This window comes from Lactuca virosa, chromosome 4, assembly GCF_052849685.1.
Source record: "Lactuca virosa cultivar CGN04683 chromosome 4, Lactuca_virosa_CGN04683_v6, whole genome shotgun sequence".
NCBI lineage: Eukaryota > Viridiplantae > Streptophyta > Magnoliopsida > Asterales > Asteraceae > Lactuca > Lactuca virosa.
The window spans coordinates 62548881-62574745 of record NC_136429.1 but is presented as its reverse complement, the minus strand read 5'-3'; the positions used below and the strand labels follow the sequence as shown (position 1 = coordinate 62574745).

Here is a 25865-nt window from a genome sequence, read left to right as displayed (position 1 = left end):
GCCTGGTCCCTGGGTCCGTTAGTCGTCAATTCCAAACGTTAAGTCCCTCACGTGCTTCGCACATGAGGGGTATTTTCGTCATTTTATATAAAAAATCTATTAGAACACCCCTAAACCCCAATTCTCTCTATTTTCGAATACGCCCTTTCTTCTTCTCCTTCATTTCGTCTTCTTTGAAGTGTCGATCAACCCTAATGGAAAAAACCTGCAAGTGTGGTGAAGTTGGTGTGATACGAAGATCGACTACCAAGAAAAACCCTGGAAGACTTTTCTATTGTTGTACTGGAAAGGTAAGGACAATTTCTTCTTAAGTATATCTATATATCACATACCTTTAACACACACCAAATTACTCAAAATGCAGGGAGCAAAATGTGGTTTCATAGATTGGGTTGATGAGGACAACTTTAATGGTGAAAAAACTGAAAAAAGTATCTCCCCTGATTTGCAGAAGTCATTGGATGAGCTTCAACATGAGAATAGGGCCTTGAGGCTGTTATTAGTGTTCAGTTGGGTTTTTTTGTGTCAATTTTAATTTACAAGCTTTAATTTATGCTATCAATGTACTTATCTTTTGTTTCATCAAGGCAGTTTTCTAATGGGATGGAATTTAGTGGTTTGTAATGGAATGGAATTGAATTGACTGTTTTATAATGGAATGGAATTGAGTGGTTTGTAATGGAATGGAATTGAGTGGTTTGTAATGGAATGCAATTGACTGTTTTATAATGGAATGGAATTGAGTGGTTTGTAATGGAATGCAATTAACTGGTTTTCTATTGGAATGGAATTGAATTGAATGATTGAATAGAATTGAATGATATTGAATTAGAATGGAATGAATTGAATAATTGAATAGAATTGGATAAAATGGAATTGAATTAAAACAAAAACATAGTAACAGATTATAGCACTAATTGTTCATACCATAATTGAAACATTAAAAGTCATACCATATATAGACAACAGGTCCCAAAAGTCATACCATAATTGTTCATAACACAGACACAAAACATAATGACAAATATAACAAACACAAAAGATCATAACACCATAATTGGTTCATAACACAGACACAAAATATAAAAACACAATCATAACTTAAGCAATACTCTTCCCTTTCTTCCCAGCCTTCCTTGTCCTGCTTGAAATTCCATCACATGCACTTTGAGTTCCACTTTGCCTACCACCACCTACACTTTGAGCTTTCTTCCCAACATTCCCTTTCTTGCTTGAACTACCATCACCTGCACTTTGACCTTTCTTCCCATCCTTCCCTTTCTTGATTGAACTACCATCACCTACACTTTTAGCTTTATTCCCAGCTTTCCCTTTCTTGCTTGAACTAGTATCACATGCACTTTGACCTTTGCAACTTCTTTTATTATGACCAAGCTTTTTGCATTTTGAACATGTCACACTCTTGTCCTTCCTTGATGCCCTACCACCCTTCACCATATCTTCTAATTCAACAGCTGATTTCCTTCTTTTCTTCCTTGGTCTTCCAATGGGGACATGATGATTAAGAGGAAGCAAAGTGGTTGGACATGGAAACTTTTCCCACATTCTTCTTCCATTAATTGGTTCAATCTTGAAAGAATACATTTCCTTCCAAGTTTTTAACCAGTAAGTAGCATGAACCCATTCTTCAGGTACGCCAACATTCTGCTTATATTTTCGCATGTCCCATATAGCAACAAGGGCATGTTTACAGGGTATACCAGTGAGTTCCCATTTTCTACAAGAACATGTGTGATGAGCCATGTCTACCACACATTGGTCCATCCATGGACCACTCACCTGATATTTTCCATTCCCACAGAACTTACCCACACATTGAGCTGCATCAGATTTGTTTTTTTCAAGAACACTTGTTGCAGTTGGAGTTAATGGTCCAACAACCTTATCAATTACCTTTTGGACACTAACAATCCTTAACATAAGGTACTCTCTAATGTACTCAAGGCATGTGATAATTGGTTGGTCGCGTGCTTTCTTAATTTGATTATTTATGGTCTCACACAAGTTATTCAGAAGCCCATCACAATGAGCCCTCCCTGCAATATAAATAAAAAATTATGTAAGAAAGTGAATCATTTGGTAACAATTAACCCAACAAAATAAAACAAACCTGTGAAGTGTGCCCCAACTAGAAAACCTTTCTTTAATGGCCCTAGACAGATGTAGATCCGTTTGAAAGTTCTAGTCTCAGAAGATGGGTTTGGCTCACTTTCGACCTCTATCTTAACTGTTGTCCCTGGGTTTCGAGTGCGAAGTTCTTGAACATAGTCTCGTAGTGTAGTATATTGCCCTGCATAATCACCCCTTACTTGATTCAATGCTTCTGTTTTAGCCCTAAATACCTTCATCTTCGAAATATCTACCTGGTATTCACGTTGAAGTTGTTCTTGTAAAGCTCGTGTAGGGACTGTAGGGTTGCTTTCAATCTGTTGCACAATTTTCTTTGCCAAGAACTTGTAGGTACAAGCTTTCACATTTCTTGTTTGTAGACATCTATGCTCTTTTTCGTAGGTCTTGATCTCCCAGTCAACATCTTGTTCCCACTTGCTAGCATAAAGTACCCATGGACAGTTGTTTTCTTCACTTTCATTATTGCTTTGACTGGGCCCACATGGGTCAAGTTGACCAAGGTCTGGGATAGTACCTTTACAAATAGCTCTCACTCTGTTTTTGTCATTTTTTATGAAGTCTAGTTCCCTCCTTGTCTCCACAGCATGTTGTCTTATTGCATTTTTCAATTCTTCAGATGAAGTGAATTTTTGGTACACATAGAATGGATCACTAACTCTTGCTTCACTGCTTTCCATTGCCCTTCGGATTGCCTTAATTGACTTTCTTCTCTTGTTGCTCCCACCTTCATCAGATGCTGACTCATATAAGAATACCTCATTATTTACAACTTCAATATCATCAATTTCCCTTGTTTCTGTTTCCTTGACATTTGACCCTCCAAGATCACCCACCCACTCTATATCTTCATCAATATTTAACAAAAACTCATTCATGTCTATCTCAGGTTCATCTAGGAGGTTATCTAAGTCTACTAAGAACTCACTATCATCACTATCACAACTATCACCACTATCATCAACATCATCTCTATTGTCACTTTCATGAGTAATCCCTCCAGTTTCTTCATTTAGAAATTCATCAAATTCATAACATATACCTTGTGTTTCACATTGGGCATCAATTTGGGCACTTTCAGTTTCTTTTGTTGGCACAACATTTGGTTTACTTGATCCAATACAATCCCCTGTTTCAGTTTCCTTCCATTCCAAAAAAAGCCTTCTACTACACGAAGGTTGATCAACGATTTCTTCTATCCTAACTTTACTAGGGGTAGATGACATTGTATATGTATGCAACATTGTTTTACCATGTTCAACATAAACTTCAATCAGTTTATGTTGACCCACGTATGTACCCAAATGGTTAATGTCACTGTCACTAGCCAATGCAAACAACCCAAAGTCCAAATCTGAAAAGGGTCTTTTGAAGTGGTAATAAAGCAACTTACCCTCCTCAACACAGCCTAGGGTCTCCATCATCTCATCAATATCGTGCACACAAAACTCATCAATGTCCAATAGATCAACGTATCTTTCTTTGCCCTTGACGTACCTCCTTCCAGGAAACTTCGTAAACTCTCCACCATAGAATAATCTGATGGAGAAGATAGTTGGATGACCAGCTGTAAAAGAGAAAGCTTCAACTTATTAGCTTGAAATTTGTAAGTGATAAATTTAACTTTTGAAATTAAGGGGTTACCGTAATGGTTTTCAACGTCTATTTCTTCCATGTTTGCTCTAATCCTCCAACCCACCATTGTTGCTTCGATGATTCTTGCAAAATTTTGAGGAGTTAGGGTTTCTACTCGATTTTGATGAGTTACAGATTAAGTGAGAGAGAGAGAGTGTGTGTGAGAGGGAGGTGATCGTAAAATGATCGGAATGAAGAAACGATTGGCATTACATTTAGGCGCCATGTATAAAATGACGAAAATACCCCTCATGTGCGAAGCACGTGAGGGACTTAACGTTTGGAATTGACGACTAACGGACCCAGGGACCAGGCGGGTAATAAAAAGAAAACGTGGGGATGGTCCGAGTGCAAAACAAAACATAGGGACCAAACGCACAACTTTAGCCAAACCACAGGGACTATTTCAGTAATTTGTTCTATATATAATTTGAATATTAGACTACTCTAAATAAAAATAATGTTTTAATTGTGAATTAAAATTTATGACCAACTATTAAGAAAAAATATCATAATTTAATATTCTATGGATAAAAATCTTTTGAAAAGGATGTATTAAAGTTTTTATTGGGTAACATTTTCTAATCTATTTAAAATACAGTTTAATAAATTAATAACTTACTAAAAGACCTATATTAAACACAAAAATATCTAAATGACAAAATTGCAAGAATGGTCCATGTGGTTAGGTCGAAATTGCCACTTTGGGCTAAACATGTTTGGACTAGCATTTATGGTCCAAAGATTTTCATTTTTTTTCCACTTTAGTCCAATTTACTTTAAATTTTTTAATAATGACCAATTTGTCATTTGTTTTTACTTTTTCAGTTTTTTTATTTACTCAGATACTTTTATAATTAAAATTCTTTTATAATTAAAAGAAAAAATCTCTCTCTCTCTCTCTCTCTCTCTCTAAAGAAAACCCATCCTCATCTTTTTCTTCCCCAAAAAAAACCAGGAGGAGCTACCGTCAATTTTTTCCATTTACTGCTCATCCCTTTCCTCCTCCCAATCTTTAGTCTACTTATTCCTTCCGTTTTTGGCCTCTGCCACTCGATCTTTAAAACATTCTTATTTGAGGTGGTTCACGGTGGCAGAAGGAAGGAGTAAGCAGGGGATGACGTCGATTGGAATAATCATGACAAAGACCATCGTATTTGGGTTTTGAGTTCACCAATGCATCCCGGTTAGTTTAAGAAGATAAACTTAGGTCTCAATTTCTGAATGTATTTGGGTTCTGGTTCTGATTTCGTTTTTTATAGAGTTTGACCAATAGAGTTTTCAATTTTGTTTTCGAATTTTGTTTTTTGAACCAAAAAAACCCCCAAAATAAGAATATGAAATTGATTTGTATGTGTGTGTGGTTTTCGTTTTTAGAAATTGATATATGTGTTCAAGCTAACGTCAAGTCTCACGGATGTTCAACTCATGAAATCTTCAATCGATTCTCTTGATTCTATTCATGGAATTTCAAATTGTAATCTATCAATTTCGATTTTCTATTGCAGGTTTTTTGGGATTGAACATCGATCGTACAAGTCTCACGAATGTCCAAACTCGGATCACAACAATAGAAAAGTTTTGGTTTGCGAATTTTTTTTGATGTCGATCGAGATTCCATTAAACAGAAAAAGAGAAGAAGATGAGAACATTTTGATTTTGGAAAAGAATAGAGATCTAGAAATTGTGATGCAAACAAGAAGAAGAACCCGACATGTGTGTTTGACTGCGATTGGAATTTTCTGATCTGTTGCAGGAAAAAAGTTGAAGCAAAAAAGATTTAAATCATACATATGATTCTTGGTTTAGTTGACTGTGTTTGTGTACACTTGGTCAAGGATTGTAAATGAGCAATGGAACTGGATTTACTGGCTTAACGAAATAGAGGATGGAAAATATGATTTTTGAACAGATATGGGATGTTCATGGCGGCTAGGGTTTCTTGGTGGTGATGCATCGTGTCCGCTAGGGCTTGCTTGAACATCTGATTTTTGCATCTAGTTTTGAAAATTGATTTGTGAATGTTCTTGGAGGGTGGTGATGTAGATGCTCGAAGTACATGCAGAGAGCTTCAGGTTCTAATGGAGAGAGAGAGAGAGAGATTTTTTATTTATCTTTTAATTATAAAAGTATTTGAATAAATAAAAAAAACTGAAAAAGTAAAAACAAAGGGCAAAATGGTCATTATTAAAAAATTTAAAGTAAATTGGACCAAAGTGGCAAAAAAATGAAAACCTTTGGACCATAAGTGCTAGTCCAAACATGTTTGGCACAAAGTGACAATTTCGACATAACTAGAGTTACCATTCTTACAATTTTGTCTATCTAAATAAAAATTGTTATTTGTTTTTTTAGGATTATTCAGTTTTTATTTTATTAACTGAAACCAATCCACAATCCAAAATAATAATTTATTTTTTTGAAAATCCATCCGAAAATCCAAAAATCTATTCTAATCCAGAAGTCCAATTGGACAATTCGATTTTATTAAAATAATGAACAACCCTAGTGGCCAAGTGGTAAGTATACCTCATGACCTTATGCACGTTTGGTCTTACTTTTAAAAAATTGATACCAGTGGTGTGCATAGTTACGAAATCCACAATTTTTCGCCTCTTAGAGTCTTAGGTGGTTATCGTCAAGCCAACACCATAAAATCCATGTAAAATGATTACTCTACCATTAATTTTATATTTTCTATTATTGTGTAATTTTTTATTTGTTTCAACGTCATTTATGTAAATCAGCTTAAAGTAGCCTGAAATAGCAACTCCCTAAATCAAGTTCATCCCGTATTTTTGGACACCGCTAACAACTTAAATGTAGACCACTGTATACACATATAGTGACCTCCTCTACAATTGGTCTACTCCGTCCTCATTATCGTGAACACAACACTTGCCGCCAACTCCACCATTGATATCCTCCATCCTCATCACCACACCAACATTTGACAAACTTTTTACTGTGAACCAACTTTTTCGTTTCGGCTCATAGATATCATGTTTTTCTTGTTGTTGTCATCTATATATTTTATTATTATTATTATTATTTTTATAGTTTTTAACATTAAAATATGAAAAAACATTTGAGTTTTTTCAAAATAAAGAGAAAGATGTACCAAATTTTAGTTGGAAAAATGCATATAAAAATCGATTTGTAGGATGTTTAAAGCTTTTAGCATGTGAAGAACATCTATCTAGTTTGTCTTGACAATGTTCTTAACGGGAAAAACAAGAAATATTAGATTAGATTTGAAACATAGATTGGTGTTCGAAAGATGTCTTTCTATTTGATTTTTAAAACAACCTAACATAATAAGCCACTTAGACTATTGTTCATTATATGTTACGATCTCTAAACATCGTGTAAATAGATTTGATATGTGTTTTGCTAACAAGATCTAGATACCATAGCCTTTCACTTTATTTCAAACAAATCAGATGTTTCCTTCATATTCTAATGATAGAAACATTTAAGAACACTATAAACAACAAAAATAATAAAATGAGAATTATAAATCAAAACAAATAAGTTGGTTCTTTTAGCAAAGTATTACGAGAATGAACGAAAGAAAAAAAAGAAAACGAGTGTTGTTGATGCTTGCGTTTAACATAGTGTCCTTAAAACAAATTCGCTCATATCAGATATTTATTTCCTATGATACAACAATGTAAAACTATTTTTGTAGATCGCCTGAACCCTTAGTAGGCGGATTTTATCTTGGTTGTAGTAAGAGAGTAGATGCATAATCAAAGAAGTAACAAATAGTATTTTATTTGGTGTGTTTTAATCGGTCACAAAAGGTTTTGTATATATACAACAAAATGTAACTAATGTTTTAAACATTCAAATGTAACTGTCGGAAATTAAAGACATTAATTAATCAAGAGTTCAAAACTAAAATATGTGATTAAGCCCTTTTAATACATTTTTATAACTGATAAAGTTTCAGGTACGAAACGAAAATATTTGTAAAATGGTCCTTGAACTTTTCTAGTAGACCGGTAGAAAGAGTCTTTGTGCTATAAGACTTACAAAGATTATAAGCCTTTGTAATTTGTACTTATAAAGTTACTTTCTTTTCATTCTCCTATGAGATGAAATAAAACTTATTAACTTATTTGTTAACTTCTTCCAAACACCTCATTTTAACATACAATTGTTCATTTGTAATGTCTCAAAATTACCGGTTAAAAATTCCATTTTAAATAAGTCAAAACTATTCATTCCCAGAAGACGATCAAAATAATAGTATTCTCAAAACATCAAGGTAAAATGATAAACACTCAATGTCGAATAAATGTCCAAGGGATACAGTACGATCAAGCCGAACCCTTCCTTTTAAAACCAAAAGTACCTGAAAACATTTTAAACATAAACCGCAAGCACAAAGCTTAGTGAGTTCCCCAAAAATACGGCATACCATACATACATATCACCTCGAAGCTAAAATGAGTCTATTTCACCCCTGCGTTAATTTCACCCCCGAGTATATTTGAACTCAATCGGTGTTTTTCAACCGAACGAGTCTATTTCACCCCTGAGTCTATTTCAACTAAATCGGTGTTTTTGAACTGAACGATTTTATTTCACCCACGAGTCTATTTCAACTTAATCAATGTTTTTCAACTGAAAGGGTCTATTTTACCACCAAGTTTATTTCACCCCACATACATAAAGCATAAAGTCACATCAAACAAGAGTCATAAAGACAAAAAGCACATATAGGCATATCAGCAGGAGTCACAAGACAACTATCATCCTACAAACATAATCCCGTGGGCCGACATTGGTGCCTTCGACCCACGAGTACAGTGAAGAGATTCACATGAACTATTCACCAGAAGCCCAACAACTACCTCTGCAATAGAACAGCTAACCCAAGCTTCCTAAAGCCAAACCGAAACCAATCCTTAATCAAATACTCAGTTCTACCCACGTTTGACTAAAAGTCAAACTAGTCAAAAAGTCAACTCCAGTGAACGCCCACGTCATGGCCAACCCACGTTCACGCCGTGACCACTGAATCCAGTCTCGATCAAAATCTGCTACTACACCATGGCAAAAACCAAGCAAAACAGTCTCGAAAATACTCGTCGCCATGCCGTGGGCACGTACGGACAAAACAGACGCACCACGTCGTGGCCTTCCTTGGCCTCGTCGTGGTCTTCAGTTTGAAAAGCTTTTCTTTAATCATAACTTTCCTAGTCCATGAGGTCCAATAAGCATTCCAAACTGATTAAAAGATGTTGGAGTCCACTCAACTCCAAGATCACTCATAAAATGGACCAAAAGTGCCAAAAAAACACAAATGAAGAGATCTAAAGAGCTAAAGATCAAGATTGGAACTTTATACACACAATAATCCATAAATATATAGCCTTTGATGGATCCAAGCTTAAAACATCATTCCTTGCAACCAAAAGAGTCTTCTTGATCTTTAAGCTTCATCAAAATATCATAAAAAGCATCCAAAAGAAGTGAGAGGAGAGGGAAGGAGCCCAAATCTTGAAGATGGAGGCTAGGCTTTCTCCCAGTGGGTTCTAGATATGATGGAGGCTGCTAAAATGCCCAAAAATGCGGAACCTTATGCTTATATAAGTTGAAACCTTAAAATCATGGGCTTGAGCCTGACAAATTGCCACTCCGTGGCCATGTTTCTCCACTCCATGCCCTTCCTTCCCATGCGCTTTGATCTCCACTCTGTGGCGATGGTTTTTCATCCAAATCCATTACAGCTTCAATTAGCCATAACTTCTTCGTTTCAACTCCGTTTTCGGCGATTTTTATATGCACGAAAAGGTATTGACGGTCCCCAGAACTCTATCTAATTACTTTTGACTTATAACACACTGAACTAAAATCTTTAATTCATGAAAAAAGTCTGGAACATCACTTTTTCCATTTCACCATTTGACTCCAAAATACAAACCAATGACTTAGATCACACAACCAATATTATCAACATCCAATAGGGTCTAAACCCTATTCCCTTGAAGGCCAAGACCTTTACTTGATCCATTTATTGTCCACGATCCAAAAATAAGAAACTTCTTGAAACATGATATTACCAGTGGCGGACACAAGATTTTACAGTAGGGGTTGCAAGGTAGTATTAAAAATAAAAATTTTGAAAATTTTCGAAAAATTTTCCACTGCAGACGGAAAAGTTAGGGGTTGCCGGTGCCATCGTGGACCACCCCTAGGTCCGCCCCTTGATATTACATCATTCATATTAAATCCGTTTTGACATGTGATATACCAAAACGAAGGTATCATGAAGGAGAACACAATCCATTTAATAATGTATACGGTTCTAAGTTTGTGCTAAAAAAATGAGGGAAAAACTCATTGTTTAAATTGGTTAAAACCAATTTTCCAACAGGTTCAAAGGAAAACAAAACTTAAGTCTTAAAAGAAAATATAATGATAATATTATAAACGAAATCACTTCTAAGATTTCAAATGTTTCTAACGGGAAAAACATGAAAACTAAAATTAAATTCCATAAATGTTTTCATAGAGTTTTTCGATAAAAGATTTAAAGGCTTTTTTTGGAACAAGAAGTAGAGAGGTTTTTCCGAAACATGTCTAAACCGAAAGATTGATGATAAACTTGTTACAAAAGTTAAATAAAAAATAAATAAAAAGGAATACACGGCTTATTTTTTATAAAAAGAAAACATCATAGTTAAAACCTCTTCAATATACAGTCTTTTATAATATTAACCTAGCCAAATCAAAGAACCGGTTTATTATTTCTCTCAGTACCGAAAATTTTAAAATAATTAAAGGAAAAAGAAACTTCCAATTTCCTAAACCATTTAGCAATTTGAAACCAAATGTTGAGTCGGCCCATGTAGGCATGTACTCGACTAATTAACGAAACAATTATTTTGTGAACCTAAAAGGCTAAAACTGGCCTAAGCATGGAAACGTCAAACATAGCAATTAAACACTGATTTGGAACCAATTTTCTTCTCCGGCAAGATTCGCCGTTATTCCACCATGGATTCTAACGATGATTTGGGTCTTTTATAGATTTTCCATGTTCCGATTAAATTTCGCCATTAGTTTTAACACTTATCTTAAATTGTATTTTTTTGCAAACATAATCAATTTCACACAAGATAATAAATAATCCGAACATTAGTATTAAGAACTAATATCGAATCCTTATAATATTGAAATAATCATATCTAATTATTATTTGTTTACCAAGCTTCGTTCAAAAATCAATTTGAGCTTCTGCAATCAGATCTATTTTTTTTAAAAAAAAAAAGAAAAATTGAGATTGTCCCGTGACGAGACATAAATTAAACACAACTTGATGTTCACGATCTTTGACTTTGAAAACTACATGGAAAAGACTCGTGTCATTGAATGTTTTTACGTCGTTTTAGAAATATAAGCTTCAAAATAAAACATCAAGATTTAATGCAGATTATCGTTCTTTCAAACAACTATGGAAGAACTGATAAATGCAAAACGAATGCTCGGAAAGCAAGAAGAAAACTATGTTGCAAAGGGAGAGAGAAGAGAGCATAAAAAGTTGTAATTTTGAGGCGTGAAATAAATGAGATATGAGAAGTTTTATTTATACTAACACGAAAAACCTAAATCCCCCCAAAAAACAGATATGATGACCTACGAAATGTCAATTCAAATGTTGGATATAATCCAACAAGTTGATGTGTAGTTATCTGACATCTCATCTGAATTCAAACATGGAGTTTATCAAGTTTTCAGAGGCTTACAAAAGATTATGTCTTCTCTTCCACGAAGTCAACGATGGTCAACACGCTGATCGGGTAGGTCCATCATGATCTAACATGAACACGGCTGGAAATAAAAGTTCCTAAACGAGCAACACGACGTGCAAAGTACAAAGTGCGCCTAAATCACATCATTTCGTAAACCTCACATTTTACACCCTCACTGCATGTGTGGGCTTGGTGCATCTCTTATCCTTCACTAAAGCCTTTGAAGGCTTAACAAGATAAAAGCCTTATAAACACATTTTATGTTCCTCCACCCACCAATTTGGACAATGGAAACCGGTGTACCTACAAATAACTCATGAAATTTCCAACAATCCCCACCAAGTTGGAAAGTTCCTTTCACTCAGAAATATGACGTCATCTGGGTGTCATGAAGATTATACCAAAGTTTAATATGAATAAACAAGAAGAGGTCGATCTAACGATATCATATGGATTTAAACCAAGATCCTCATAACCTCTTCGATTTACCCCCACACATCACCTACCATCTTTGTGTTCTCTTTAAGCACTAATATAGCCATGTGTTATAAATATTTTTCATGACCCTTAAAAGATAAATCACTAATCTGCATTTGAGGCACCACAACCTCTAAATCATATAGGAAAAGGTTTTACGACATTTTCGTTGTTTAGATGTATCCAAAACTTTGTTAAGAGTTTTAACTCAACCTTGTTTCAGCATCGACGTACTATCCTACCTCACATGAATCTATCATTTTGATAATACCTACTATCGTTTTTAGCCTTTAAACTCAAGAATTAGGAGCATTAATTTCAAGTTGGGTTTCCATTACTAAACGATTCCATTGTTGTTTTGGATAGAAGACTCTCATGGTAGCTATAACCAAATCTCTCTTCAGAGGTTTGGTAAGTGGATATGTCAAGTCCCTACTAGTCTTAACATAGGCAACTTTGATGGTACCACTTTCAATAAGTTATCTCACAAACTTGTGTCGTTGACCAACATATATTGACTTCCCATTATAGACAACATCGTATATTTTGGACAATTTTGCCTCATTATCACAATATATGGGAATAAATGTCATTGGAGTATCTCACATACGAATATCCAAAAGTAGGCCTTTAATCCACTCTGCCTCTTTATCTCATGTTGTTAAGTCAATAAACTTAACTTCCATCGTCAAGTCAGTTATACATGTCTTGTAACGTCCCAAATTTCAAACCAAAATTTTCATTAAAACCAGAATAAACATTCAAAACTCATTCATGAAAACATGTTATATTATTCATTAGTTTCAAAAGCATAAGGTTTAAACAAAGTTAAGTTGCCAAAATAGCGGAAGTCGAATAATAATAAATCTTCACTGCAAATGTACAGTTACGCAGTGTCTTTCCCACGAACAACCTGAAAAACATTTAACTTAACAACTTAAACATAAAACTTAGTGAGTTCTCCAGTATATACCACATATTCTATTATACATACAATGCATATAAACAAGGCTCTCGACTTCAGCCGATCTACCATCAATCCTCTTACGCATAAAATACTTACATACAAACAAGTCAACACGCTACGACCAGACCTTGGCCGCGTCACTACCACTAGGTGACAAGACAGTCACACCACCAATCCAACATTCGCGACACAGACCTTCTTTGGTCACGCTGTGCTTCTCGAGGTAGAGTATCTAATCCTTTAAGTGCTTAATACAACAAGTCAAAGGCTAACATTCTCATATTTGATCCTTATAATGGTTTGCATGGATAAAGTTTCCAACTTTATCCATTCAAAAGGCTCAATCCATCAAGATCTTTAATCCTAACTCTCCAAGGGACCAAAATGACCATATCTCTTGTATGGAGCAATGTGATGCACAAAAACCTAATTTTCTAGTAGTACAAAGGTCCATAAGTTATAAAAGCAACACAATAGGTGCTGTAGTTTCCTAAAACTCCAAGAACACGATAAAAGGGACCACAAGATGCTAACTTTGACCCACAAGCTAGATCTAAAAAGAAAATCATCAAGGTAAGAAATTTGGACTCACAAAGGTCCAGAAAATATGGTGAGAATGATGGATCTAAGTTGCAATAATACTTCCTTGCACCAAGATGGACTTGCTTCACCTTCAAACTTCACATAAACAAGCACACAAGTTCACACACTTAAGAATGAAGGCTAGATGCTGAGAGAATTAGGGAAGCCCTAGAGTTAAAGTCTTTATATAGGTCCCAAACCTCAAGGATTAGGGTTTTCACTTTTCAGCGACGCCGCGTCGACAACCAAATGCCTGACCGCGTACGCGACTTATTGACGTGGCCCATGTCGCGATAAGTGACCACCACACTGCGATCCGATGAAATCCCCAAATTCAGAACTTAAGATAAATTTAACTTAATCAACAAATATACCTGGAAGATGAGTGTTACATGTCTATATCTTGCTTCCCCAAGAAACATCACCACCAACTGGAGTATAAATCCAACCACTTGTGGATTTTGAATAACTGGAGTTTATCTATCCAACTAGCATTATAATAATCTTCTAGTATTCTGGGAGATGATGAGTATGTCACCTTAATAGGACATGTCATTTTCTACTATTATGAGAGATGCCAAGGTATCACAAAACCCTTGGGTTGCTCCAAATAAATCTCCTCATTGAGATAACCATTTAGAAAGGTTGTCTTTACATCCACTTGATAGATGTACAATCTTTTCAATAGAGATAGCCATTTAGAACTAATTGATGCATCACAAAACCCTCTGTTGATATTTCTATAAGAGTTATAATAAAACCGATCCTAGCAACCGAAACATATGTATTGAAGAAATTAATACTTTTTCGTTGCATGTATCCTTTGGTATACAAACGGTGGATATTAATTATCAGCGTACATTATCAGATTCTAAATAATCCAATATAGCGTTTTAAATACATATTTTATTTATACATGAATAATACGAAAGGGAGGAGATTCAAATGTGATGGTATCATGAGTCTTAGGTTAAATAAGTATTTCAATCATTTATAAAAATACCAAGGTTTTTCAGAAACCTTTAATTGGAGTGTTTTTATGAAATTAATTTAGAATGGAAATCCTCAGATTTTTATAACCAAATGTAAAAATTGGTCAGGAATTCAATTTCAATTCGTAATTCCTACGTGTCACACGGACAACACTCGGTTTTTTATATAGCAAGCTACCATATGTTGCATTTCGAAGATAATTCTGTGCCTCTACAATTATATAGCAAGCTACCATATGTTGCATTTCGAAGATAATTGGGTTCGTCTACGTGTCACACGGACAACACTCGGTTTTTTATTCTGAAAAAAATAAATTGAAAAAGGCAAGTGTGGATGGGAAATTTTGCAATAAATTTCATTTGGAGGTTGGAATAGAGATAGAATCATCGGCGGAAGAACCTTATCAGCCACCAACTAAATTTTCTAATGTCCACGGCGGCAATGGCGTCTACCGCCGTCTTCTTACCTCGTCTTCCAACAGGCATCGCCACCGCCCGTTGTACCGCCTTACCTAACCTCCCACCTCGTCCGTTTCCGACTTCAATCAAACTGGTTTCAGGTAATGTAATCAGTAATTTGTTTGTTTCTCTGAAGCATTTCGTCGAACAGTTGGTTAGCAGTGATTAAATTGATTTACAAAAGCGCTTAAAAAGTTGGGATTTGGGGTAATCCAGCTTTGATGTGTTTAACTGGTATGTAACTAGAAGAATTAGGGTACCATTATTCCAGATTTTGCAGCTGTTGGTCTTTAAAAGGGTATTCTTGTACTTCGAATTTTCAAGAATTCCGATTATGATGGTGAAGAAATCCTTTTGATTATATTGTTGCTCAACGACTTGTTTGATTGCATTTTCTTAAGGACATTCAAATTTCTGGGTTTTGGGTTGTTAGTAAACTATCTAACTTTCATTTCATGACAACATGCTAGGGTCAAAAAGGTCATCTCTGTTCCATGTCAAGGCCTCAGAAGATGCATCTTCATCATCCTCCATTGATACTGATGAGTTGTTCACCAGCCTAAAGGAAAAGGTAAATGCCATACTATAAATGGTAATACAATCAGATCTGAATCCCAGAAATATATGAAGGCGACAATTTATATTTTGTTGTAATATTCTTCTTATGTGGTTTATTTATGCTGCAAAATCTTGTTGTTGTGTATAGTGGGATGCAGTTGAAAACAAACCAACAGTCATAATCTATGGAGGAGGAGCATTTGTTGCTCTTTGGCTATCTTCTGTTATTATTGGTGCTATCAACAAACTCCCATTGGTAACTTTTATTAATTAAACAATTCACTTTGATTTTGTATCAAAATAAATAAATATACTGTTACAATTTCATTTAAGAGTTGTAATTTATTTTGACTTTGTTTTCACTTAATGTTTTTCATGATAATACCTCAGCTTCCTAATGTCATGGAGTTGGTAGGAGTTGGATACAGTGGCTGGTTTGTCTACAAATATCTTCTCTTTGAGGTAAGATTACAGAGAATGAATGAGTATTTTACTCATCGTGTTTATAATTTTGTTGCAAATTAATTGTTATATTATTTGTTAAAATACAAAAGAAAAACACCAAAGTATATTATGAACCAACATGAGAAAGTTGATATAAAAAATGTTTAGGTTTAAACAGAAAACAAGATCATAAAATATAGTTGTTATATCACAAAAATGGCTAAAATATAGTCTGTCTTTATGTATTTTACCCAAGTATATTTAAAATAAAAGTTATATGAAAATTTGTTAAAAGTATAAATTCATTTCAAATTGCACTCACAATTAATATCACACTTCTGGGAACTTCAGTCAAGCAGGAAAGAGTTGGCTGCAAAGATCGAATCAATCAAGAAGGAAATCTCAGAAACATAGACAAGTACACCATCAAATGGAATTCTTTTTTATTTTCATTTATGTAATTTGATATATTTAAAGCATGTATAGAGAGATCTTTCTATGGAATATGTATTTATGTACCCAAACACAAAACAATTTCATGTGTTTTATTATATATCCAACAAGTCATAATTGTATCATAACCCTAACTCAAATAACCAAAAAAAAAAAAAACATAATTGTATCATAAGTCATAACCCTAACTAAAAAAAAAACATGTATATATCTAAATTTGTCGTTTTGGTTGCCTAATAACAGTAATCACTGCCCTAAGGTGAAGAACACCTTTAATAAAATAAATACCTTGCTCCCCAATAAATGAAGCCCAAGGTATCCAATAACCAACAGCTTTTCCACTTGAAAAATTATGAGTCCCTTTACTCATACTACTATACTCTTCATTGGGCTTTAACCGGGCCCCAAACTCATAACCTACCGTAAATGGGCCCAAACCTTTTTCCTGCATCCCTAGTAAAAGCCCGAAACGACACACACTTTGTTGGCTCATGATACATTGCGCAGCCAAAGAAAACACTTTTCCCCCAAAATGAAACACTTCCGTGTAAATTGTTCCTGAAGGAAACAAACTCTCACACTCCTCACGTTTTAAATCCAAGTATACAATGCATTGCTGACGTGGCAGCTTGAACCTTACAACCTTCATGGGTCTTAACTCGTAGGCCCGTGGGGGATTACGGTTCTTGTGAGGGGATTCGGATTCTGCTTTGAAAAAAAGGGCTTCGAGTACGACTTCTTGTGCGAATTTAGGGTCAAAATCGTCACATGTCATGACTTTTCTGAGCTTTTTGCATGTCATGTAAGGAAACCGGATACATTTTGCGAGACGTGTTGTTAACATTTCGCGTCGTTCTTCCATCTTAGGGTAGTGAATCCGGGCCCACTTGAGGACAAAATCGTAAATTGCATCCTCGCATGGCACCTGGAGGTCGTCGCTTGACAAAATCGCCTCAAACGCAGCAAGGGGTAAATTGAGAATCACGTCTTGAGACCTGGAGGGCGAAATGGTCATTTTACATAACGATGTCGATTGTTGAAGGTCATGAAAATGAAGATTTAAGTTAGTTTGGGATAAAGGGATGTTAATTAATTACTTGGTTATGTCTTTGTAGCGGACAGTTAAGAACTGTTTTGCAGCATTTGTTAATGGCTGAACTGCTTCAGCCATTGAAACAGTGGAAGGAAGATCGAGATAAAGTAATGCTAATTTATGTGTCATAGGCAGATCTCTTAACAGACTGCTGCATCGTTTCATGCATGAAGAGACTTCAAATTTGTCAGCAGCCATTAGAACATCAAGAAGAGCAGGAGCAGAAGTTGATGTCAAAGTATTGCTGTATATGAAGTTCAGGAGTTCCATAAAGGGAGCTTCCTCTGTTGTCAAGAACAAAAAATAAATGTTTAATATAAACTATTAACAAAGTACAAATGCTATAAAGGGTAAACATAATACCGGAGGCATTGATTTGCAGGTTTACATTGGGTTCTTCTGATTCTTTCATCCCGTTTGAAAAGAGCTGCATCAAGATATTATGCTAGGAAAATGAATATTCATGGTTGAGTGATAAAGTAAAGTAAATAGGTTATTGTGAGCAGTGAGGCTTCACCTTGTAGAAAAATGGACTCTTTGCAGCTAAAATGGGGGAGCTAATATGTATGGTTTTAACTCTTGGAACTGATAAATATTAAAAAGTCAATGTTGAAGAATGAATCAATGTCATCTCATAAAATACAAGTATTAATAGTAATAGTAATCGGTTCATACCTAATGGTGTATGTGATTCTTCAATCATTACTTCCTGCTCTTCATCTTGGATTTCATTGTCCTTGCCATTATCAACAATATGATCGGGCTGATTAAGAACTTGTTCATCTGAATATTCAGCAGCATTGTCTACAGCGAACACTAAAAAAAAACAGTATAGGCATGCATAGAAACGCCTGTTAAGTTCACGTTCTTAATGGAAATCTCTCCACATGTTCAGTCAGAGCGATTATTAAAAAACAAAACAAATGCATGTTCACATGCATAACATATTCATCGATTATTGGTAAATTACGAAAAGATCATGGAGCAACTGACCGTTTTCTCTTGTAATATCTTCTCTACGGCGTTTACGATTTCGAGCGGCCAGGCTGATACTACCCTCTCCATCTGGTGTAAACCCTAGCGGCTCGGAAACGATCTCGATGCAAAGAAGACGATCGGAGAACTTGCTATCATTGAATGCAAAACCAAAGTCGTTGTTGTCGCGACCGACTTCAGACGAATAGCTAGAGTTCATGACCACCGTATTATCGAAAATATCCAAACTGGAATCTCAGAGATTATACGTGAATTAAAAGAATTTGAGAAAATTGAAAAACCCTAATTATGCAACGTATATATAGACTTTAATAATAATAATAATAATAATAATAATAATAATAATAATATAATATAATATAATATAATATAATATAATATACAGATTCATATCCACCAACTTTTATTCGATATGACATTATTTTAACTCGATTTGAATTTAATTCGAAACTATAGATATCACACGATGGAAAGAGGGTTCTTTGAAGCGGATTTTGGAGCCAGTCTTATTTAGGAATGTTGATCAGTTGTGGAATAGTACCGCGGAAACCATCTGAGAGGTTGCCGAAACACACTTGTGATATCGAAAGGGAAGGCCATTGTACACAAAGAATCATGGTGTGGTGGAGCGAGGAGGTCTGAGCTAAGGTTAAGGTAAAACAAGTTTGCTTTAAAAATAAGGAAAGAGACTTTGTGAATGAAATATACAAGGAGGCCAGTCGAGAGGCAAAAAATGTGGTGGCTAAAGCCAATGCATATGTGGCAATATTTTTGAGATTGGACGACTATAAATGGATCAAACTTCTTAGTAATACAATGAAGTTATGGGATAGGTTATTGGAGAATAGGATAAGACATGATACACTTGTAGCTAAAAATGTTTCACTTCATGCCTAGGAGGTCCAGAGGCAATCCACCTATATTAGATGTCTTATGGAGAAGTTTAGAGAAATAAATAGGGACTTCAATATGTTGTTCGTCGAATTGGAAAAGGCATATGACAATGTCTCAAGGGCAACGATTTAGAGGACTTTGGAAGCTAAGTGGTATTAGGGTGTTATGTTAGAGCCATACGTGACATGTATTGTCGGTCTACGACATGTGCCCGAACTGTAGTAGTCGATATAAAGTAGTCTTTCCCTATATGAATTGGGATCCATCATGGTTAGACACTTGGCCCAAATATCTTTACATTATTTATAGACAAGGTATCTCGCAAGGTACAAAGAAAGGTACCCTGGTGTATGTGTTTTGTAGACGATATTGTTTTGGTTGTGGAGACTATGAGTGAGCCAAATGTTAGGTTGTGTAGAAGCCCACCTTAAAACTTAAGGGAAAAATTCTATAGAGTACTGGAAGGTCGACTATGTTGTATGGATCTGAATGTTGGTCGACAAAGAAGGATCATGAGAGGAAGATGGAGGTCGCAGAAATGAGGATGTTGTGGTGGACTTGTCGCAAAACCATGTTGGACTACGTTCCAAACTCGATAATCTGAAATTTACCATGAGTCGTATCTATTAACAAGAAATTAAGGGAAATAAGATTTTATTAGTTCGGATGATACAACCTACTACTGCGCTTAGAAGGGTGGTGTAACGTCCCAAAAACTACAAAGAGATTTTCATTTAAAAAAAAGTAGATTATCCCATTTAAACATTTTACTTAAAAACAAACAGTGACATTCAATTGTTGAAAACCATTATCTTAACATAGTTGAATTACAAAGATAGCAGAAACCAACATCTTCGATGTGTGTGTACAGTCCCACCGAGCTCTTCTCACGAACAACCTGCAAAACATTTTATCCATAAGGGAGGACGGAGTCACATTTTTTTTTTGGGGTTGGAGGTACCAGGGTACCTCCAAGATCATAAATCCTCTTCATGTGGTGCCACTCATTTATACTCTTCAATGGGTTGACGAACCTGCACATAATCCTTATCTCTTTACTTTTTCTCTCTTCATTTTTCTCCTGTACCATAGGCTTAAGAAGTTGTACCTTATATTTGTTTTGTATGTTTTTAATTGAGTGGATCGGAAAATATAGGTTTCTATGTATCGTTGGTTGGGAAAGATGGAAGAAAGAGGAGAAAGAAAAGCTGATGTGGCAGTGAGTTGAATGAGTTGGGAGGGAAGGACTCCCCCATCCCTAATTGTAAGCATAAAACATAGTGAGTTTCTCAGTATACCACATATTTCACTATACATACAATGCATCCACATAAAGTCCTCGGCTCTAGCGTCGACCTATCAACATAAATATCAATACAGAACGTGTGATTTACATGGTCCTCTCACAGTCTTATAATCACTCATTGTTGCAGTCTTTCCGCAGTCTTAATTGCAATAGGAGTTGTCAAAGTGGTCGACATACAAAAATGGGTTAATTTTATAAAAATGTTTAAACATAGTTTTTTTTTTTTTTTTTTTTTTTTTTTTTAAATATCCCTTGCAGTTTTACCGATAATCTTTCCAATTTACACAACTTTTTCAGAAAAAACCTTTGATTTTATTTTCAAAAAAACCCACATTTAACAAACTTTTTCGCTTTAGCTTATATTTTATAAAAATCTTATGGTTGTTGTTTAGTGTTCTTGATGGTTTCAACTTTCAACATTAAAATCCGAAGGAAACATTTGATTTTTTTTAATCAAAGAGAACACATGTTGTGTCCCATTCTTATTGGAAAAATTCATAGCAATTTTTTTTTTTAACATGTTTAGAGATTGTAGCAAGTGAAGAACAACGGTCTAGCTTGACATCTTAAATTAGATTGTTTTCAAAATCAATCTTAAATTTGATTTGATTTATAATAATAATAATAATGACATTAGATTGGAACAACTTTCTCTTTGTTTTGAAAAGCATCAAATGTTCCATTTAGAAAATTACACCAATCGTCCTTTGTGCATATGCCAAAATGCACATTTAGTCCATATTTTCAAAAATTAACTCGGACTGTCCCTCGGGTTGTTTTTTCTTGCACGCTTAGTCCCTCCACACATAAAAAGACCATTTTACCCTTATTTATTTCTTTTTTGATTTGTTTATTAATTATTAATTAGTAATCTATTAAAAAATTGTTTAATTAAATATAAACACCACCACCACCATTATTATATCTCTGATCTTCTTCTTTCTCAACTCCGACAACCACCACTTAGCACCACCAGAAAACCACCACTTGTCACCATCGTTAACCACCGCCTATCTTCACCAGAAACCACCATATGCCACTCATATTTCTCTCCCACAACCAGCTACCATCCACCTCTAGCCACCAACCACCTTTGGTGCCTCCACCTATCACCGCTATCTCATGAATAACCGCTAGTCGAATACAATTGGAAACGACCATCTACCATCACTTAACCAAACCAAACCAAACTTGAAACCCTAGGTGGCATTTGACACCCTAGGTGACGGTGTTAAAGAAACCTCAGATCAGAACCCAGATACCGTGAAGGCGGTGACGTTCCAAACCTGAGACGATGAAGGTTCGAAGCAACTCACCTCTGAGACAAAAATGATACACATCGTCCTCCAGATCTGTTATCTTTGACGAACTACCACCTTCGTCTCCCGATTTGATAATCCATTGAACCACCACTTCGAGATCTGCAAGCTCCAACGAACAGTTTTTCAGGCGAACATGTAGTGACAACGAATGTATAGATTTGAGAGGGTGTAGATCTGAGACGAAGAAGGTTTTCAGGCAAATCAACAGTCACGAAGATGAAGGCGATGGCGACGAAGACGACGGTGGTGTAGATCTGATGAAGAGGTCACGTTCTCCAGCGAGGCGACAATCACGACTACGTGACAGTTCCAAAAACGGTGAGGCGTTTGTGAAAAATAAAGCTTTTGATGGTGGTGGAGATGGAGATTCAGGTGGTTTTTTAGGGTTTTAGACAAAGATATGAGATGGTGGTAGGTGACAGCGACACACCGGAGATGGAGATTATGGTGGTGGTTCAGATATACGACGGGGCGGTGGTGGTGAATATTCTTGGTGATGGTATCGAGAGAGAGAGAGAGAGAGAGAGAGAAATATTAAATTAAGAGTTTTAAAAAGGTGGGGTAGGTGGGGCTATATTTATTTTTTTAATTAAAAAAAAAATAATAACATTAAATTAATTAGAAAAGAAATAGACAAAGGGAATTATGATCATTTTAAATCTGTCATGGACTAGATGCGCAACAAAAACGCATATCAGGGACGGAAAGTATAAGTTTTAAGCAAATAAGAGACGATCTGAGTTAATTTTTGAAAATAAGGACTAAACATGCGTTTTGACACATGCACGAGGGACGATTGACGTAATTTACCCTAGATTTTTTATTGTTAAAAACTATCAAGAATACCATAAACAACCACATAATTATGAACCAACATGAGAAAGTTGATCCAAACAAAAAAGTTCGTCAAATGTGAGTTTTTAACAAAGGTTTTTTTGATATAAAAAAATGTTTAGGTTTTTCTGAAATAAAGTGTGGGTTTTTCCGAAAAATTTGTCTCAAATCGAAAGTTTACCCGCCTACTAGACCTACTAGATGAGCCAAAATGAAAAAAAATGCAAAGGTTTTTTTGATATAAAAAAATGTTTAGGTTTAAACGGAAAACAAAATCATAAAATAGTTGTTAAATCACAAAAATTGCTAAAATATACTCTGTCTTTAAGTATTTTACCCATGTATATTTAAAATAAAAGTTATTAGTATGTAAAATTTGTTAAAAGTATAAAATTGTTACAATTAATATCACACTTCTGGGAACTTCAGTCAAGAAGAAAAGAGTTGGCTACAAAGATCGAATCAATCAAGAAGGAAATCTCAGAAACATAGACAAGTACTATCAAATGGAATTCTTTTTTATTTTCATTTATATAATTTGATATATTTAAAGTATATATAGAGAGATCTTTGTATTGAATATATATATATATATATATATATATATATATATATATATATATATATATATATATATATATATATATATATATATATATATATATATATATATATACCCCCAACACGAAACAATTTCATGTGTTGTATTATATTTTCTTCACATATCCAACAAGTCATAATTTTTATACCATAATGGATAAGCCTAACTAATAATAACCAAAAAACATATGTACACATTTACATGATCAGTTATCTATATAAATTTTTTATTTTGATTCCCTAATAGTAAGCTGTGACCTAAGGTGAAGAACACCATTAATAAAATAAACACTTTCCTCCCCAATAAAAGAAGTCCAAGGTATCCCAAACAAATTCTTACACCCAACAGCATTTGCCCCTGTAAAATTATACGTCCCTTTATACTTACTAATATACTCCTCATCGGGCTTTGACCGGGCCCCAAACTCAAAATCCACTGCAAACGGGCCCAACCTTTTTTTCCTGCGTCACCAAAAAAAGCCCAAAACAGCGACTCAATCTTTGTTGGTCCATGAGACAATTAGCAGCCAAAATAAAACCTTTTCCCCCTAAATGAAACCCTTGCGTGTAAATCGTTCCGGAAGGAAACAAACTCGCGCACTCCTCAGTCACTCACGTTTTAAAGCCAAGTATACGATGCATTGGTGACGTGTCAGATTAAATCCAACCACCTTCACGGGCCCGTGGGGGATTAGGATTTTTGTAAGGGGATTCGGATTCTGCTTTGAAAAAGAGGGCTTCGAGTACGACTTTTTGTGCGAATTTAGGATCGAAATCGTTGCATGTCATGATTTTTCTCAGCTTTCTGCATGACATGTAAGGAAACCGGATACATTCTGCGAGAAATGTTGTTAAAATTTTCGCGTCGTTCTTCAATATTAGGGTAGTGAATCCGGGCCCACTTGAGGACAAATTCGTAAATTACATCCTCGGATGCCACCTGGAGGTCGTCGCTTGACAGAATCGCCTCCACCCCAGCAAGGGAGAAATTGAGAATCTCATCTTGAAACCTGGATTTACATAACCGTGTCGAATGTGTCGAATGTGTCGAATGAAGGAAGTTTTAATTGCGAGCACTTTTGTGATTTATTGTTATATATCTATACAGATGTGTAGTTACTTTGGGGAAAGGGGATGTTAATTAATTACTTGGTTATGTCTTTATAGCGAACAATTAAGAACTCTTTTGCAGCATCTGTTAATGGCTTAACTGCTTCAGCCATTGAAACACTGGAAGGAAGATTAAGATAAAGTAATGCTGATTCAGTTGTCATAGGTAGATTTCTTAACAGGCTACTGCAGTGTCTCATGCATGAAGAGACTTCAAATTTGTCAGCAGCCATTAGAACATCAAGAAGAGCAGGAGCAGAAGTTGATGTCAAAGTATTGCTGTATATAAAGTTCAGGAGTTCCATGAAGGCAGCTTCTTCTGTTGTCAAGAACAAAAAATAAATGTTTAATATAAACTATTAACAAAGTACAAATGCTATAAATGGTAAACATACCTGAGGCATTGATTCGCAGGTTTACATTGGGTTGTTCTGATTCTTTCATCTCGTTTGAAAAGAGCTGCATCAAGATATTGTGTGAGGAAAATGAATATGATCGAGTAAGAGAATAGATTCTTGTGAGGATTGAAGCTTTCACCTTGTAGAAAAATGTACTCTTTGCAGCTAAAATTGGGGAGCTAATATGTATGGTTTTAACTCTTGCAACTGATAAATATTAAGTAGTCAATATTGTTGAAGAATGAATCAATGTCATCTCATAAAATACAAGTATCAATAGTGATAGTAATCGGTTCATACCTAATGGTGTATGAATATACAGCATCAATGTCTACAGCTGTGAACACTAAAAAAATACGTCAATTTACTGTCATAATATTCCGAAATTCATCAAAAACAGAAAGGCGTTTCATGTTCTTATGGAAATCTCCCCACATTCACAGCGATTATAAAAAACAAAACAAATGCATACCATATTCATCGATGATTGGTAAATTACGAAAAGATCATGCAACAACTCACCGTTATCTCTAGTAATATCTTCTCTACGGCGTTTACGATTTTGATCCCAAGTGGCCAGGCTGATACTACCCTCTCCATCTGGTGTAAACCCTAGGGGCTCGGAAACGATCACGATGCAAAGAAGACGATCGGAAAACTTGCTATCGTTGAACGCAAAACCAAAGTCTGCGTCGCTGCGACCGACTTCAGACGAATAGCCAGAGCTCCTGACCACCGTATGATCGAAAATCTCCAAACTGGAATCTCTCATTATACGTGAACTAAAAGAATTTGAGAGATTTGAAAAACCCTAATTCCTTATCACAGGAA

The 25865-nt window shown here is 35.3% G+C and overlaps 1 protein-coding gene, 1 long non-coding RNA gene and 2 pseudogenes across 3 annotated transcripts; 2 read left to right on the top strand and 2 right to left on the bottom strand.

Moving 5' to 3' along the window:
- Positions 1-131: 131 nt before the first annotated feature.
- Positions 132-684, top strand: LOC145109897 (uncharacterized). The gene is made up of 2 exons (XR_013709305.1): positions 132-290; positions 365-684. It is a non-coding gene; the product is annotated as an uncharacterized LOC145109897 (long non-coding RNA).
- Positions 685-14896: 14212 nt separating this feature from the next.
- Positions 14897-16609, top strand: LOC145104846 (protein CURVATURE THYLAKOID 1A, chloroplastic-like). Its single transcript, XM_079042013.1, has 5 exons — positions 14897-15127; positions 15497-15597; positions 15733-15840; positions 15975-16046; positions 16380-16609. Exons 1-5 carry the CDS (start codon positions 14995-14997, stop codon positions 16440-16442), a joined length of 477 nt encoding a protein of 158 aa, XP_078898139.1. The 5' UTR covers positions 14897-14994; the 3' UTR covers positions 16443-16609.
- An 83-nt stretch (positions 16610-16692) lies between these two features.
- On the bottom strand, positions 16693-18805 carry LOC145104539 (BTB/POZ domain-containing protein POB1-like; annotated as a pseudogene).
- A 4948-nt stretch (positions 18806-23753) lies between these two features.
- LOC145104538 (BTB/POZ domain-containing protein POB1-like) lies at positions 23754-25849 on the bottom strand (annotated as a pseudogene). Its single transcript, XR_013707101.1, has 6 exons — positions 25557-25849; positions 25335-25380; positions 25174-25241; positions 25032-25095; positions 24676-24955; positions 23754-24536 (listed from the first exon to the last, which is right to left on the bottom strand). The product of XR_013707101.1 is annotated as a BTB/POZ domain-containing protein POB1-like (transcript).
- Positions 25850-25865: the final 16 nt, after the last annotated feature.

Bases quoted from the DNA above. Each gene is read 5' to 3' on its own strand.
- LOC145104846 (XM_079042013.1), top strand. From the start codon at position 14,995: ATGTCCACGGCGGCAATGGCGTCTACCGCCGTCTTCTTACCTCGTCTT. The intron at 15,128-15,496 runs GTAATGTAATCA...ACAACATGCTAG, and splicing joins TTCAATCAAACTGGTTTCAG to GGTCAAAAAGGTCATCTCTG. The intron at 15,598-15,732 runs GTAAATGCCATA...TGTTGTGTATAG, and splicing joins TCACCAGCCTAAAGGAAAAG to TGGGATGCAGTTGAAAACAA.